This window comes from Plecotus auritus, assembly GCF_963455305.1.
Source record: "Plecotus auritus genome assembly, chromosome: 2".
NCBI classification, from domain to species: Eukaryota; Metazoa; Chordata; class Mammalia; order Chiroptera; family Vespertilionidae; genus Plecotus; species Plecotus auritus.
This window is the reverse complement of record NC_137771.1, coordinates 26,052,067-26,070,217: the sequence shown is the minus strand read 5'-3', so window position 1 is coordinate 26,070,217 and position 18,151 is coordinate 26,052,067. Positions and strand designations below refer to the sequence as shown.

General features: G+C 41.2%; 1 protein-coding gene across 1 annotated transcript; it reads left to right on the top strand.

The window, feature by feature from the left end:
* Nucleotides 1-431: 431 nt before the first annotated feature.
* Nucleotides 432-17,173, top strand: RRAGC (Ras related GTP binding C). The gene is made up of 7 exons (XM_080655825.1): nucleotides 432-784; nucleotides 2,120-2,323; nucleotides 3,280-3,479; nucleotides 6,456-6,570; nucleotides 7,724-7,866; nucleotides 10,487-10,635; nucleotides 15,691-17,173. The coding sequence occupies exons 1-7, from the start codon at nucleotides 548-550 to the stop codon at nucleotides 15,840-15,842; spliced, it is 1,200 nt and encodes a 399-aa protein (XP_080511951.1). The 5' UTR covers nucleotides 432-547; the 3' UTR covers nucleotides 15,843-17,173.
* Nucleotides 17,174-18,151: the final 978 nt, after the last annotated feature.

Sequence of the window (18,151 nt, the reverse complement as noted above, 5' to 3'; positions counted from 1 at the left end):
CGAACAACTGGAGGGAAGCAGGCAGGGTCAGGGTCGGTTCCAGTTTTGTGTCCCAGGACTTCGCAGACATCAATAAATGTTGGATTGGGCGAGTACAATTGTACCGGAAGGACAATCAATTCTTCCAAATGCCCAAAGAGCATCTCTCGTTGCGATGGCCTCTGGAGCTCCAAGGAAGTCAGGAGAGCGGTGAGAATGTGCGTGGCTGGCCAGGACCAGGTGCGGGCTGGGGCGGAGAGCAGAAGGCTCGGCCGGCGGGGCCACCCTCCTCGTGACTCCTCCTCCCCCCTCCTCTGTTCCGAGTCAGGTGATTCCGGGCACGTGATGGGCACCACCTACCCTGCTGCTCCCGAATGGCAGCTTGTGCAGCCAATGAGCGGCTGGCCTCGGAGCGGAGCCAATGAGGGCCCGGATCGGGGGGGGCGGGCCGCACGGCGGTGGCGGCTGCCGGGGGCGGCGGCGGCGGCGGTGTATTGGGGAGGCGGCGGCCTGGCTTGGCCTGGCCTGGCCTGGCCTGTCAGGGCGCGGGTGTCGGCGGTCTAGCACCATGTCCCTGCAGTACGGGGCGGAGGAGGCGCCCCTTGCCGGCAGTTACGGCGCGGCGGATTCGTTCCCAAAGGACTTCGGCTACGGCGTGGAGGAGGAGGAAGAGGAGGCGGCAGTTGCGGGCGGCGGGGTTGGGGCGGGGGCTGGCGGAGGTTGTGGCCCGGGGGGCGCTGACAGCTCCAAGCCGAGGATTCTGCTCATGGGGCTCCGGCGCAGCGGCAAGTCCTCCATCCAGAAGGTGAGTGGGGCCGCGCCGCGTCCCTCCGCCCCTCCCCGGGGACTCAGGTGGCCGCCGCGCGGGAGAGGCCCCCCGAAGAGGGCGGCGGCCGGGCTGGCCGCAGGGCTGTCCCACCGCACATTTCCTCTGAGAAGCAGAACCCCAGAGGCGCGGCCCGCGTGAGGACCCCGACCTGTGAGTCCACGCCCAAGTCTGCTGAGGCCGAGTGGGTCCCCGCAGGCGAAACTGGCTAGCAGGAGGCAGGTGCCCATGGCACCGCCTGGGACCTCCGCCTCCTGGGAACCAGCCCCTGTGCCTTTCACGAAACTGACCTACTCCCCAGTTCCTACTTGGAGAACTTCACGGACTCCCTCCCCTGCCCCGTTTTTGTGTGTTCCACTCACTTCAGGTGACCTGAGTTTGCAGGGCTTCCTAGGTGAGCCCCAGGGAGCAGCGTCAGAAAGAGTTGCGATTGAGTCAAGGCCATTGTTTTGCTCTTGTTACTAATACGAAGGATATCTTACTGTAACATTGGGGGCTATTATTGCACTTATTTTAGTACTTGTGGCTTGGCGAGTGTAATTGCTGGTGGGATTACCCCTGACTGCGTGGTTAAGAATATTTGCAGACCTTTGCCAGTGCATTTGCTTTCACTTAGGGTCTGTCAGGACCGAATGGAGGGCTGTGCACTTTTTCCTAAGGGAAGTACAGAGAGGCACGGTGACCTGGTCATAAAAGGCCAGATACCTGCTCTTTTGCCCTTTCCACTCGGTTGCAAAGGTCTATCCAAAATAAACCTTTCTGTGATAATTTGCAGACATTTGTTTTTGAAAAGTAGTGATCTTCCCAATTTACTAGATTGCTTGCTTTTCACCTCTACAGCAAAATTTGGGTACATTTATGGTAGGTATTTAGCAAACTAATCTTAATCCTTTTCGTATTAATGCGTATTACGGACTAAATCTTGGGAGTGACTGTCCATTTTTCTCTTTTAGAAAGTAACAGTGAAAGGCAAATTAGTTTTGTGTTAGAGTTGTGTGGATTGCGATTGTTGAGATTCTTAACAATTGTCTTTACCTTTTCTTTTCTCATGTGTTTTCCCTGTCTATTACTCCTGTATCCCCCATATATCACTTTCTACTTGGTATAATTACTGTCTTTGTTTTATTTCTTCCACAAGACTGCAAACTCAGTGAGGGCAGGGTTCTGTCATTTTCTATTTCTGACTATCTTAGAGCCTAATGTAGGCATTCCAGTAAGTGGGGATCAGGTTCTTTAAATTATGTTAATTCAGGGTAGATTTTTAAACTTTTGATACAAAGTTGAATAGTCACAAAATTGTCTTTCTTTTAACAGGTGGTGTTTCATAAAATGTCACCCAACGAGACCCTCTTTTTGGAAAGTACCAACAAGATTTATAAAGATGACATTTCTAATAGTTCCTTTGTGAATTTCCAAATATGGGATTTTCCTGGGCAAATGGACTTTTTTGACCCAACTTTTGACTATGAGATGATCTTCAGGGGAACAGGAGCATTGATATATGTCATTGATGCACAGGTAGTTGGGAATAATTATTTATTTCTCTTCTCTGGTGGCAAAAGATGTAGAAACAAGGCAGAGTTGTTTATCTTCTTTGTCATGTGTTTCTTGCAGCTTATTTTTTTTTGCCAGTAGATTCCCTAGCAGTACAAGAGATGCAGCTGTGAAGGTGCTTTGGGAGCAAGCATAGCGTTGTGAGAGTCCAGAATAGCAGATGATTAGGAGATGTGGTTTATATCCTTGAGTTCTAGTTCACGAGCAGTTTTCCACTTTTATTTGTTAATTGTAGATATTGCTGTACTTCATTAACTATTGCAATAATGACGTCACTCACTGAAAAGATCTCATCAGTGCCCATAATGTAAGAATATGGGAACTGAGTAAATATTAAAGTGAGTAGTTTCCTTAATTGTCCCAATAGAGTTTAGGGTAACAAGCATTTATTAAGGGGCTAGCAAGTGGTGGGCCCTCAGAAAATGGGACATGTCTACCCTTAAGAAGCTTGCTTTTTATAGGAGTGCATTAGTTAGGAGTGCTTTCTGAGTGACAGGCTCTGGAATGGGTGCTTTCGCAGACCTGATTTATCTTTTACATACTCTGAGGAATGTGCTGTAGTTCCAGTTTTATGGATGAGTAAACTGAGATCACGGTCTTTAAGCAACCTGCTTAAAGTCATACATCTAATAATTGGCAGAGCTGGGATTACTTTAAAAAAGTTTATTGAGAAGAAATGTCCCTTTCCTTTTTTCTTTCCTTATATTATCAGTATCAAAAATGACAACATTTACTTGGTAATTGAATTTTTTAATCTTAGATTAAAGATCTATTGAGTGGTAAAAGTTTTGAGTATGAATGGTTAGGATAATATATTTTCTGTGGTTGGGAAAAGAGGTGTTTTGAGGCTTTCTTAACTCATTACTTGACTTTTATAAGATTTCTTTAAAAAAAAACAACTATTTTTTTCTGACTTACAGGATGACTACATGGAGGCTTTAACAAGACTTCACATTACTGTTTCTAAAGCCTACAAAGTTAATCCAGACATGAATTTTGAGGTTTTTATTCACAAAGTTGATGGTCTGTCTGATGATCACAAAATAGAAACACAGAGGGACATTCATCAAAGGGCCAATGATGACCTTGCAGATGCTGGGCTAGAAAAACTCCACCTTAGGTAACAACAACATGTGTGTTTGATATGGGAGCTCTGAAAAATGTGTCAATGTATTCCCATCTCTGTCCTTACAAACACAAAGCTTTCTGTTACCAGTATATCCTCCCCAATTCTATAATGTTTTTGACCTTTTCTTTGTTGAATTCAAGCAGTTTTGGGAACCTGATGTTATTGAGAAGTTACTTAACCACGTTTTTTTTTGCATTTTCCTGGAGGTTGAAGTCATGTGAAGTGTTTCTGTTGGTGCTTTTACAGATTCATCCCAAGAGACTGGAGTCAGGCTTTTTCCTCATGGCATAAAACTGTTTTGGGACTCCCTTCTCTTGGTTTCATCTTTTTTTTTTTCTTATTACCGCAGTTCAAGGACTCTGTCACATTTGCTATAGATCTCTGTAGCTTGAGTTTTTACAGCATTTTTCTTAGTAGAAGAGCCTTTTATACATTCAAGTGTGGACTCTAATGTACCTTGCTCATATTTTTTAAAACACTGTATGCTTTTATGAAACTAAAGTTTGGATTAGGTGGGTTTATCCTATAAATCTGCTTAGGGCTGCAATTAAGTTTGAAGAACTGCTGATTCATAATTAAAGACCATTAAGAAATTATTAACATTTTTTGTGCTATAGGTAGAAATGAGTAAAAAAAAGTTCCCAATAAAATGTCCTCTCGATGATATAAACAGCTGCTGTTATAAACAGCTTAAACGGGAAGCAGGGGAGAGATTGAAGTGTCGCTATTTCCTTATCCTTGGTCTGTTACAGTGACTTCCTTATGGGCTCAAGCCACCCCCATCCTGAAATACTCACGAGGGCCTCAGACTCCAGGGTCTTTCAGTTGTTCTTCTAGGAAATCTTATAGAAAAGTCTCATTGGGCTCTAGTTTACCTAGATTAAAAATTTTAAATACTTATAAGTAATTTATGTATTTAAAAAATCAACAATATTTGTAAGAGAAAGTGACAGCGTCTCCCCAATCATTTTTTGGGAATCCACTATTAATAGTGGATTTTAAGCCATGATTGTTTTGTGTTCCCCAATGCCCATAGGAATCCTAATCCTCTATACCATGGCTGTGTCCTTTTACAGGGCACCCCATCCCAGTGGTACATACTATCCCTTTCCCCAGTGCTTTATAGGGCTCTAGGCTTTGTTAACCTCACAATTCTGCATCAAGCTTTTAATAATTACTTGCAGGCCTGTGGATGAGGCACCATTTGATTTCTGGTTTCCAGAAACTTGGCGTCCTAAAATGCCCTGTTCTCCCTGTGCTTGTCCACCTCCAAGCCTCACTGCCCCTGCAGGACCTTCTCACATTGCTAATCTTTTTGACTAAAGGAAACACAAATATTCCTGTGTCTTCAGTGCCTTTGGGGGGTCATCTTGGCCTCACCTATTCCATTGCTCTCACGTCAAGAGTAGAGCCCCATCTTGTTAAGCTCTTAGGTCAGCTCCTTGAAAGTATCTTTAAATTACCTGTAAAGTATGATACACACAGTTCTGTGTTTCTGGCTTTGCAGTATGTACTTATAAATGTGTCATGGATACAACTCTATAATGAAGATTATACTCCTGAGTGAAAAAACAGGTAGGATTGTCCACACTGTTTAAATTGTTAAAGGCATCTATCTCTCACTCTCAAATATGTGTTTCACTAAATTTATAGATGTTACTTCTCCACTGTACATCCTTTTAGGCTTCCATTCTCTCTGAGGCCTCAGCTGCCATCCTTCCTAATATGTTACTTACATACATTCTAAGCATCAGTTGTATCCATTTATTTATTCAGATATCCATGAGCACTGTTTAGGGCAGTGGGCTTGCCGCTACAAAGAAGACTGACAAAATCTCTGTCCTTATGGAGCTTATATTCTGATGAATGAGACAGCTCAAAAGCACTTATAAATAAATGTATAGTGTAATTTTAAGTTCTTGTCAGTGCCTTGAAGAAAAATTAGGGAAAGCAATGGTACAGAGGTACTATTTTAGGTAGGGGGATCAGGAAAGAACTTTCTGAGGAGGTGACATTTTGGTAGAGTCCTGAATTATATACTTACTAGAGGCCTGGTGCACGAAATTCGTGCATGTGGGTGTGTCCCTCAGCCCAGCCTGCACCCTCTCCAATCTGGGACCCCTTGGGGGATATCTGACTGCCGGTTTAGGCCCGATCCCATAGGACATCCCTCACAATCTGGGACTGCTGGCTCCTAACTGCTCCCTGCCGGCCTGATTGATGCCTAACTGCTCCCCTGCAGGCCCGATCACCCCCAACTACCCTCCCCTGCTGGCCTAATGGCCCCCAACGGCGCTCCCCTGCTGATCTGATCTCACCCCCAACTGGCCTCCTCAGCAAGCCTGGTTGCCCCCAACTGCCCTCCCCGGCCGGCCTGGTCGCACCTTACTGCCCTCCCCTGCTGACCTGGTCACCCCCAACTGCCCTCCCTATCAGCCTGGTCCCCCCCAACTGCCCTCCCCTCCCGGCCTGATGGCCCACAACTGCCCTCCCCTACTGGCCTGTTTGCCCCCAACTGCCCTCCCCTGCTGGCATCTTGTGGTGACCATCTTGTGGCAGCCATCTTGTGATGACGTCTTGTGACACCACCTAGGCTTTTATTATATAGGTTTTGCTAAATGTCACCTATCTCTAAGCTTTCTCTTGACTTTTGTCAATTATGAACTTAAGAAACTAAGCTTTTTGGATCAAATTGCAAGGGCTTAGGTGAATATTCAACTTTCTGCATCTTAAAATGCTTTCCTGGGTAGTACCTCAAATGCCTTTTGTATAAATGCAATAAAAGGGATGGATGCAGGTGGGGACACTGCATTTGTCATCTTGAACTATGGGAATGGTGGACAAGATAAAAAGCTTTTATTTGAATTTACTGAAATAAAATGTTAAGAAACTTAAAATTTTGTGTATTATGATCATTGTTACCAAACTTGAGATTTTTCAAATTAATCAAACTGTATTGTTTTTCAGCTTTTATTTGACTAGTATCTATGACCATTCAATATTTGAAGCCTTTAGTAAGGTGGTACAGAAACTCATTCCACAACTGCCGACCTTGGAAAACCTATTAAATATTTTTATATCAGTAAGTGAGCTATTTAATTCACTATAGTTTTGATTTCATTTTCATTGAACATATTTGTATTATCAAATTCTCCAAAAAATGGCTTGAATCGAGTTGAAAGACTAACGACTCACTTAACAGATAACATAAATAAAAACATTAAAAATGGCTTGAGTTTTCTGAATTCTTTCCTTAGAACTTACCCTTTTTATCTTAAAATGAATTGATGAAAAATTTCCTCATGCTTTTTAAATTAAAAAATATCTTCATGATGTCTGTTTCCTGAAACAAGTAACTGGAAAAGACTCGGTTTTGGGAAGTTGGCTTAGTTTATTTCTCTGCTTTAATGGAGGTTGCATTGAAAAATTGATCTTTTTGTTTTCTTGCTAACCTTAGTATCATTTTACATTCATGTATTTTGAGGATTCAGCTTAAAGAGGATGGAGATAGAAGGGGGTCTTAATATGAGGTGACAAGAGAAAATTTGACTTTGGGTGGTGGGCACATGGTACAATATACAGATCTTGTAACATAGACATCCACTCATGAAACCTATATGTTCATGTTGACTAATGTCACCCCAATCAATTTAGTAAGTAAAATAAAAAAAAGGATATCCCTCCAATAAATTTAGTATTTTTCGTTATATTTTCTAAACATTACTTTGAAGGACTCAATGTGTAGTGATCTCAAGTTCTTTTGGGCTTTTGGGTTATGCTAGATGTTTACATCTGATATTACTAATATTTTATGTTTTGCTAATGGTCATGTAAAGCCTTTCTGGTGGCAGGGTCGTTCAGATCAGAGACTGATTATTGTAACAAGAAAGGGTTATTGAAAATGTAGCATGGTTTGATTTTTGGAGGATTTCTTTGTTTTGTTAATTTTATTTATGATGTCTTAGAAAATAATTCATTCAAGTGAAAAGGAGAGAGAAAAAACAAACTTGACTGACCGATGCAATGAGGTCAGTAAGTCAGCAGAGATATAAGTTCACTTTTATTCTTTGGATAACAAAAGTGCCACTTTCCCTAGTACTATTTGGTTATTTTGGAATTGAGTTGTATCATTAAAAATGTCCTTGGATTTCATCAGTAATGCAAGATCTTTGATAAGTTGCAAATTGTAATTCTTAAAAAAAAACTGAACACTTTCTTCATTTTGTTTTTCCAAGAATTCAGGTATTGAAAAAGCTTTTCTCTTTGATGTTGTCAGCAAAATCTACATTGCAACAGACAGTTCTCCTGTGGATATGCAATCTTATGAACTTTGCTGTGACATGATTGATGTTGTAATTGATGTGTCTTGTATATATGGGTAAGTTATGTACATATTTTTGTAAGATCTCCGGTGGAAAGCTACTAGTTTGATTTTCAGGGGGATTAATTTCTGAGACCTCCAGCAAGTATTATCTGAAGTGGACTCTTTCTGACCATAGTGCTGCAACTTGGAGCATGATTTCTCCATAGGTGGGCTGCTGGATTTTACTTCTTCAGAGAGAATGAACAAGAATGGTTGAAAAAGTGTGACTAGGGCCAGACTTTCTCCTGCCATTATCTGAGGGGTTTTGCACTGCGTCTTCTCATTTGGGGAACTTAGCTAGATAAAACAAAAACAAAAACAAAAAACTAGATTAATTTATTTATAACATTTTTTTTTTTTTTTTTTTTTTTTTTTATATTTTATTGATATTTCACAGAGAGGAAGGGAGAGGGACAGAGAGTCAGAAACATCGATGAGAGAGACATCGATCAGCTGCCTCCTGCACACCTCCCACTGGGGATGTGCCCGCAACCAAGGTACGTGCCCTTGACCGGAATCGAACCTGGGACCCCTCAGTCCGCAGGCCGACGCTCTATCCACTGAGCCAAACCGGTTTCGGCTATTTATAACATTTTGAGTAACAGAGTGAGTACTGTTCCTAATTTAACCTTAGGCTTTGTGGAATGAGGGATCCTTAAGGAAGTTGGAATTTTGAATGTCAGAAGGATTTAGACATACAAAAATTTGATCTATATATCTGAGTTTCTCTAAAAGTAAATCTCTAAATTATAAACTCTTCCTTTATGTAAATTCACCAAACTATACAGAAATTTATAAAAGCCAGTAAAGGTGTGATTTTGTACATTATCCCAGAGGGATGAGTGAAAACTGGTGAATTACTGGTATTTTAAAAGCCAAAAACCTCTGTTGCCTCTGATAGCCCTGATTCCCTAATACAGTGATTTTCACTTGACCATCGGCTGCAAGAATTTTTATTTTAAAAATATATTTTTATTGATTTCAGAGAGGAACGGAGAGGGAGAAAGAGATAGAAACATCAATGATGAGAGAATCATTGATCAGCTGCCTACTGCATGGCCCCTACTGGGGATTAAGCCTGCAACCTAGGCATGTGCCCTGACTGGAAATCGAACTGTGATCTCCTGGTTCATAGGTCGACCCTCAGCCATTGAACTACGCTGGCCAGGCTGCAAAAATTTTAGAATGTGTAATACCTGATGGTTTAGTCAGGGGCACTCACCTCTTTTCCCTCCGATTGTCAAGTGAAAAGAAAACAACCACGATAACAGCCAGCACAACAACAGCTATCCGGTGTGAATGAATCAAAATTACACCTTTTTTTTTTTTTTATTGTCAGATCGTAAAAAAATATAATACATTTTTTGGTGTACTGCAGAATTTTAGTAATTAGTTTCTGTGTGACATGAAATGAAAAAGTTTGAAAATCGCTGCCCTAATATGTTAACACCAGCACTCCAACCCACTTTCTGATGCTATAACATTGCCTTTGCTTTCTGATACCTGTGTCCTTTATCTGTTGATCTCTGCTCCATCTAAACTCCTCTTTCATTTCTCTGTTCCTACCCTTGACCTTGGTCTTTCTGCCTAATTTGTCAGTGTCTTTCTCCAACTGCCTCTGAATAGGAAAATGCATTTGTCTCACTTGTGCTTGTCTATTCTTGTCTTCCATTTCTGTTTTTCACTTTTGTGATTACATGCTCTCCTTTGTTTTGATTCTTTCCATCATGAAATGAGATGTCTGTTTATATTATTCAGTAAAGTTTCATGTTTCCATTTCTAATTTTAAAAAATTGATGAATAACCCTGGTTGATGGGCCTCAGTTGGTTGGGTATTGTCCCGTGCACCAAAAGGTTGCCAGTTTGATTCTTGGTCAGGGCACATGCCCGGTTGTGGACTTATTCCCTGGTATGGGGCATGCAGGAGACAGCAGATTGATGTTTTGCTATCACATCGATGTTTCTCTTTCCCTCTCTCCTACTCTCTTCCTTTCTAAAAAATCAGTAAAAAAAAAGAATAGAACATTTGTTTTTTCTTTAAAACAAATCTAAACTTTATAAACCAAATTTTTATCTCATTATTAGTAACATTCTGTGCATGCATTTTGATGTGCTTTTTTATAGTTTAATTTGCTTTCTTGTCTATTAATTTACATTTTTCGAAGGGGGACTTCATATAACAATTCTAGAATGTCAATTCTAGTTTAATAAATGAAAGCTTTCAGAACCTGTAAGACTCACTTTATAGGCATCAGGATTCCACACTATCTTTCCTAGACTATTTTAGTTTTTTTTCCCTTATTCTTTTTTCACTAATGGCAGTTTTCATATTTTGGTCCTTTATTTGCAGACTGTGTCAGTACAGATTAGCATGAGGGAAAATTCCCCTAAACTGCTGTATTCCATGCCATTTTAGGTAAACAAGATGAAGGTGTGAACACATGGGATGCTGCATCACGGTCTGGGAACCCTATACACCTAAACGAGAACTTCTGTGCCAATATTTTTAAGCCAGTATTCTTCTTTCTCAACACATTTGGGAAACTGGGTGGAAAGACATGTCATTGTGCGAATGAAACGTGACAAAATACTTCATTGGGAACCCTGTAATGAACAATACTTTCTTTTAAAACAGGTTAAAGGAAGATGGCAGTGGAAGTGCTTATGACAAAGAATCTATGGCAATTATCAAGCTGAATAATACAACTGTCCTTTATTTAAAGGAAGTGACTAAATTTTTGGCACTGGTTTGCATTCTTAGGGAAGAAAGTTTTGAACGAAAAGGTAATGACATTTTTAAAATGCTGTTTTTATGTTAAGTTCTCTTGTAATAATTTCTTAGGTTCTTGAAAATGAAAAAATAATACTGCAGTGTTAGACCTGTGATTTTTAACTGGTGTGCTGCAAGAATTTTTTAAAAAAATAAATCTTGCCGAAACCGGTTTGGCTCAGTGGATAGAGCGTCGGCCTGCGGACTGAAGGGTCCGGGTTTGATTCCGGTCAAGGGCATGTACCTTGGTTGCGGGCACATCCTCAGTGGGAGGTGTGCAGGAGGCAGCTGATCGATGTTTCTCTCTCATCGATGTTTCTGGCTCTCTATTCCTCTCCCTTCCTCTCTGTGAAATATCAATAAAATATATTTTAAAAAAATATATTAAAAAAAATAAATCTTTATTGTTCAGATTATTACAGGTGTTCCTCTTTTTTTCCCCCCTCTAGCTCCCCTCCACCTGATTCCCCACCCCACCCCATGCTCCGCCACTGTTAACCCCGCCACTGTCTTTATCCATAGGTGTAAGATTTTTGTCCAATCTCTTCCTGTACCCCTCACACCCCTTTCCCCTGAGAATTGTCAGTCCACTCCCTTTCTATGTCCCTGATTCTATTATATTAATCAGTCCATTCTGTTCATCAGATTTTCCATTCACTTGATTTTTAGATTCACTTGTTGGTAGGTATGTATTTGTTGTCATTTTGTTGTTCATAGTTTTTGTCTTTACCTTTTTCTTCTTCTTCCTTTTCTTAAAGAATACCCTTCAGCATTTCATATAATCCTGGTTTGGTGGTGATGAACTCCTTTAGCTTTTTCTTGTCTGTGAAGCTCTTTATCTGCCCTTCAACTCTGAATGATAGCTTTGCTGGGTAGAGTAATCTTGGTTGTAGGTTCTTGCTGTTCATCACTTTGAATATTTCTTGCCACTCCCTTCTGGCCTGCATAGTTTCTGTTGAGAAATCAGCTGATAGTCGTATGGGTACTCCCTTGTACGTAACTAACTGTTTTTCTCTTGCTGCTTTCAAGATTCTCTCTTTGTCTTTTGCCCTTGGCATTTTAATTATGATGTGTCTTGGTGTGGTCCTCTTTGGATTCCTCTTGTTTGGGGTTCTGTGCGCTTCCTGGACTTATAAGTCTATTTCTTTCACCAGGTAGGAAAAGTTTTCTGTCATTATTTCTTCTAATAGGTTTTCAATATTTTACTCTCTCTCTTCTTCTGGCACCCCAATAATTCTGATGTTGGTACGCTTGAAGTTGTCCCAGAGGCTCCTTACACTATCTTCATATTTTTGGATTCTTTTTTCTTTTTGTTTTTCCGGTTGGATGTTTTTTGTTTCCTCATATTTCAGATCTTTGGTTTGATTTTTGGGGTACGTTGATCTACAGTTGAATTTCTGTATATTCTTTATTCAGACAGTGTATGCTTAATTTCTGACTGGTCCTTTTCCATTTTTTTGGCATTCTCATTAAGATCCTTAAAGGTCTCACTAAGTTCCTCAGAGGTTTTTAGAAGATTCTTGAGTAACCTTATAAATGTGGCTTTGAACTCTATGTCCAGTAGTTTGCTTTCCTCCATTTCTTTCATTTGTGACCTGTTTCTTTGTCGCTGCATTTTGGCTGCTTTCCTGAGTTGACAGAGTGGCTTTGTGTGCTAGGTGTCCTATAGGGCCCAATGGCTCAGCTTCCCCAGTTACCTGTGGCTCAGCCTCCCCAGTTACCTGAGGTGGACACTCTTGGTGCACCACTTTCTGGGTTGTGTGCACAGTCTTGTTGTAGTTAAGCCTTGATTGTTGTTGGTATGACTGGGAGGAATTGACCTCCAGGCCAATTGGTTGTGAGGATCAGCTGTGTGGAGGATGGGAGAACTTCTGTGCTGGAGACATTCTTATGGGGCAAGACTTGCTTCAGTGGGGCTTTGGTGTTCACTGAGTCTGCCCCCTGAGTGTGTGTCCCTTATGGATCTGAGTAGTTGAAATCTGGATGGTCCTACTATGACCCCTGGGTACACTGGCTCTTGGATCTCCAAGGAGGTGCTAATTTAGCCTCTGCCTGAGGCCACCCAGCAGGAGCTACAGAGAGATCTGCAGATTCCTCTTCTTTGTTTGGGTTTTGGAGGCCCAGCTGTGAAGCAGTGCAAGCTGCTGTGGGGCCTTGGGCCTTCTTTTGGATGTTCTGGGTCTTTCTGACTCAGCTGCAGTTTGTTAGATAAGTTTAGATTTCAAAGGACCAGGCCATTCATATGCAAAAGCCTCTGCACACAGCTTGGCTGGGGCGGAGTCTCAGGGCAGAGCAAACAGTAATGGCTGACCCTGAGCCCTGCCCTAAGAGGCCCCTGGGTCTCAGTGTCCCTTGGTAATCGCCTCAAGCACCTCTGAGAGAAAGCTGCCCTTGAGTTCCGCCCGCTGCCAGACAGTCCAGTTTCTCCCCAAATGAGTCTGGGTCCCTAGAATCTCGCCCGGAACTGGAGTTCAGAGCAGTCGGGAGCTTGTGTCTCCCTGCGGATTGAAAAAGACAGCCGCGTACTCAGTTGCCAGCCCTCTCCGTGCGTGTGCCTCTGTACCTCTGGACTTTACTTCCGCAGCTCCTCTGAGTCTCAGTGTGCTTTTCTCTTCCCTTCTAGTTGTAGAATTTCCACTTAGCCAGCCTTCCTGTGGTTCTGGATAATGTCCGTTTTGTCTTTTAGTTGTAGTTTTGAAGTAGTTGTGTGCGGCAGTAAGTTCAGGTGTTTACTATGCTGCCATCTTGTTTTTTTCCCCTCTATTTTTATTGATTTTAGAGGAAGGGAGACGGATAGAGAGAAACATCAATAATGAGAAACATCATTGATGGGCTGCCTCCTGCATGCCCCCTACCAGGGATCGAGCCTGCAACCTAGGCATGTGCACTGACAGGGAATCCAACTGTGACCTCCTGGATCACTCGGCCACTGAGCCATGATGGCCGGGCCAGAACATCATCTTTATAAGACGTTGCCCTCCAAAGTGGTTTTACCATTTTCACCCCTGTTAGCATTGTCTGGTAGTTCTTGTCACTTTATGTCCTTGGTAATACTTGATGTTGTTGAACTGTTTAATCACTAGCAGTCTGGTAGGTGTGAAATAACATCTCATTTGGCTCTAATTTTTACTTCTTTTACTAGTTAGTGCAAGCAATTAATTACCTTTTTATGCCTGATCAGGTTTCTTCTTTGGTGATTTACCTCTTCTCATTCCTTTGCTTTTTTGTACTGATCTTTTTGTACTTCTTAGGATTTTTTTATTTTTCTCCATTCTGTTTAAATTTTTTTAAAACTCTTGGTTATGGAAATTTTCAGATATACACAAAAGTAGACCAGCACAATGACTCTTCATGTACCCATCTCCTTGCTTCAGTAATCATCAACATAGGGTCACTCTTGTTTTCTGTATGTCCTTTTCCCAATGAAATGTTTTTTTACTCTTTTTTGTGTGAAAACTGTCAAACATATTTAAAAAAGTAAAGAAAATCATGTAATGAACCCTTTTTAATCTGTCACCCAGATTCAATAGTATCAAAATTAAAGCCAATCTTATTTCATCTCTATACTTCTTTCTCTACTAGATTATTTGAAGCAGATACCTGACATCAAATCACTTTGTATAGATTTCAGCAGATATCTCTCAGAGGTAGTTTTCTTTTTCAAACGTAACAGTATTACCGTTAATACATGTAAACTAATTAATAATGATTTCATAATATCAAATATCAGACCAGTGTTCAACATTTCACAACTGTTAATTTTATTTTACCATTTGCATAGAAGTAAATTTTAATGTAGTTGAACTTATCAAAACTTTTATAGTTTTTTTCTGCATCTGAAGGACCTTCCTAATTTGGCTCTAACCTACTTATTTAGACTTGATTCTCAGTACTTTCTACCAAGAATTCTGTGCTCCTCGCTCCAGTCAGACTAGTTTCTTTCCCATCTTTCACCTGTGCTGTGTTCTCATTGCTAGTTTCCTGCTGTAGTCTTACAATTTTGCTCCTCTTTCCTGCCTGATGAAATCTTACTGGTTTCCCCAAAGTGCTGCTTCATCTCTGAAGTTTCATTGGCTGCTTTTGCCCTGCACTTTGCTTTCCCTCCTTTGGACTTCTTTCACGTTTGTAGTCACTTTGACACCAGATTGTTTTGGTTTGTTTGTTGTGTGTCATCTTTATGTTCCAGTGTCCTTGAGGGCATCATTTCTTTTCTTTCTGCTCTGCCGCCTTAGCACTGGCTTCTATTCTCAAGGTCACTTCATGGTTTGGAATGGCTCCAGGAGCTTTGGCCATTTTATCCATATTCTAGTCATTAAGGAGGAACGGGTGAGGAAAGAATACAGCCTCTTCCTTTTTTAAAGGAGACTTCACGGAAGTCCCATACACTTACACTTATCTCAGTGGCCAGAATTGGTCATGTGGCCATACATAACTGCAGGGAGGTCTGCGGAGTGCAGTGTTTCAGCTGAACATCAGTGTGCTTGTACAAAATTGGGGTTCTGTTTCTGAGGTAAAAAAAGGAAAACGGATATTTAGTGGGCAGCTAGCCATTTCTGTCATAAAATAGAACTGTTTGGTTGATCAAAATCTTATTTGTAAGCCAGTTCATGAAACATGAAGAAGGAGCTGCCTTGCCTGAGGTGGGGTACAGGCTGCCTGAGGCTCTGCTGGGGGGCCTCTGGTACCTCCCAAACCCCAGGGCTCTACTGAACAGTTTGCCAATAATTATTCTAGCTGTTTCCTTCACTCTTCATTAGCTGCTCCAAAGATGTGTAAAAGGAAAAGTTTGGTAATTAAAAAGTATTTTATTTTCATTTTATATTTTATTGTAAATTTACCTTCCTAATTCCTTTATTTTTTTTTACCTGTTTACTCCCAGGCCCCAGAGGTAACCAGTGTTAACAATTTGGGCATATGCTTTATTTATTTTCAGTGTAGGGAATTCCTCAGCTGGATATATGTCTTTTTTTAATAAATAACAATTTTTTTTTCCTGTCACCAAATGTTTCTTAGTAGATAATTTCACAGTTGACATTCAGGAGGACTGATCTTCTTTTTTCTCCTTGCAGGTTTAATAGACTACAACTTCCATTGTTTCCGAAAAGCTATTCATGAGGTTTTTGAGGTGGGTGTGACTTCTCACAGGGGCTGTGGACACCAGACCAGTGTCCCCAGTCTGAAAGCATTGGCACACAATGGCACGCCTCGAAATGCCATCTAGCCTGAATTCTAGTGGTTGGGGCTCCGTGCCAGCTTACTCTTCACTCCAGGGTCAGATGCCACGTGCTGCAGGACATGGGAGTTGCCACTTGTGGGAATCTGGTGCCTGTCCCACTAGAGACGAGGGGTAGAGTTTCTCATTTGGATGAAAACCCCTTCAACCAGTGGTCTACAACCGAATCTACTATTTCTGCTTTTTCAAAAATGACAAAGAATTCTAGAGACCACAGAAGTCAAGTGTGTGTTTCTCTTTTTTGGGGTTCTACTTTAAGTAGTTGGGATATTTCGGACCTGGAGGTAACACCGCTTACCCATCCTTTCCATGGAATGTTGCCACCGTTTACCAGTTGAAAATAATAGAACTGAGTTTTTATATGCTCCACTTAGTTTTTCAGTTGAGTAGTCTAAAAATGCTGCCTTGCTTAAGTTCTAACACTGCCTCTCAGATTTCAATTTTGGACATTGCATACCTAAGACCTTTTAAATGCATTTGCCTGCTAACTCAGAAGACTTGTGGTCTGACCGCAGCAAAGGACATTCCTGTATTTGTTACTGAAGAAACGAGAAAATTTTATGTTGCATCAGATCAAGGGCAAGGTTCAGCAGTGGAAGCACTGAGGAAAAAATTTTAAAACAGAAGAAAATTTTTGCAACCGTGTTTGGGTACCAGATATCTGAGTTCTTTTCTCCTACATATGATAAATGATCATGATCAGTGTAACAAAGGGAATTTTAAAAAAATTGTTTTCCCCACAATCTCCTTCTAGGGGAGGAACTCATTATGTCATTGAAATATTTAACTCATTTTTCTTTAAACTCGATACCAGCAGCTACATACCTTTTATTCTATGCTATCTAGATCCTTTAAGTACTGATGTTTTGTTGACCATGAATGACCCTAAGGCACTGGTCCCCTGGGAGTTGGAGAGCACATGTGTTGTTCAACACTCTTCGTCTTCAGTATTCTGACACCAAGTGTCACCTGTGGTACTTCCTTCGCTTAGCATATTAATTCATAATTTTTTCTTTTTGTTGTTGGTTGATACCCTTTCTGTTGATTTAAACTTACACATTATTTGTACTTCACATGCCCAGTAGTCATTTATTCCAAAGCCACTGGACCACTTGAGTACATAAGTGCCACTGTTGAATGAAATGTGTATATTCAGGTCTGTAAACCTAACAGTGCAACTTGGAGTGCTTCCTGCAGATGACTCTGACTGCTGAGTATTTACATGGACCATGGTGATATCCAAAAGAAAAGTGCTTTTATATTTATAGATTATTTCATTGAACTATATAAAATGGGTATCAATAAATGTATTTACACCAAAATCAGTTTTTTTATTTGCCTAAAATATGAGAGGGTGGGGTGATAGAACATTGGGTTGTCCCACTCTGTCATTTTATCATCCATTTTCTTTCCTTCGCTGCCTCACATAGTTAACATGCCTAGGTTTCAGGACTTCAAGTTCTATCCTGATGCAGGAATTTCCTATCTTGTGTCCAGACATCTCTCCTGGGCTGTTTCTACTTAGGATAGGAGATCTAGGCTCAGGTGAAAATGGTTTTTTGGTTGTGGTGTTTCATACCAACAGATTTCATGATGGGGAATATCCAGGGCCTGGCATAATTGATGTATTAAATCCAAGCTAGGACGGAGATGAATTAAGCAGGACACCATATAAGAAATGTGCGCTGCCCTAGCCGGTTTTTCTCAGTGGTTAGAGCATCGGTTTGCAGACTGGATGGAGGGTCTTGGGTTCGATTCCAGTCAAGTGCATGTACCTCGGTTGCAAGCTCAATGCCCAGCCCTGGTTGGTGTGTGCCGGAGGCAACCAATCGATGTGTCGCTTTCATATCAATGTTTCTCTCTGTCTCTCCCCCTCCCTTCCACTCTTGCTAAAAATCAATGGAAACCGTATCCTTGGGTGAGGATTAACAACAACAATAACAAACTTGTACTGATTACAGCTTGTGATTCATTTCTTCCAGTTCCTGAGATATTCGTTACTGACTTTTATATGTCAGTTAAATCAATGTTTATCTATATAGATGCTCATATAGTTAGGCTGGGTCTAAATGGTTTGGAGTAAAGAGCATACATTAGCTTATTAAAAGGGAGGGAGGTCAAATGATCTTTACTTTCATAATTGGGCTAATTTAGAAGTTCAATTTTAAAATTCTGAAATAGAAATCACAGAAATAGCCCAGGCAGGTATGGCTCGGTTGAGCCGTCCTATGCACCAAATGGTTGCTAGTTTGATTCTCGGTCATACATGGGTTACAGGCTCGATCCTCAGTGGGAGC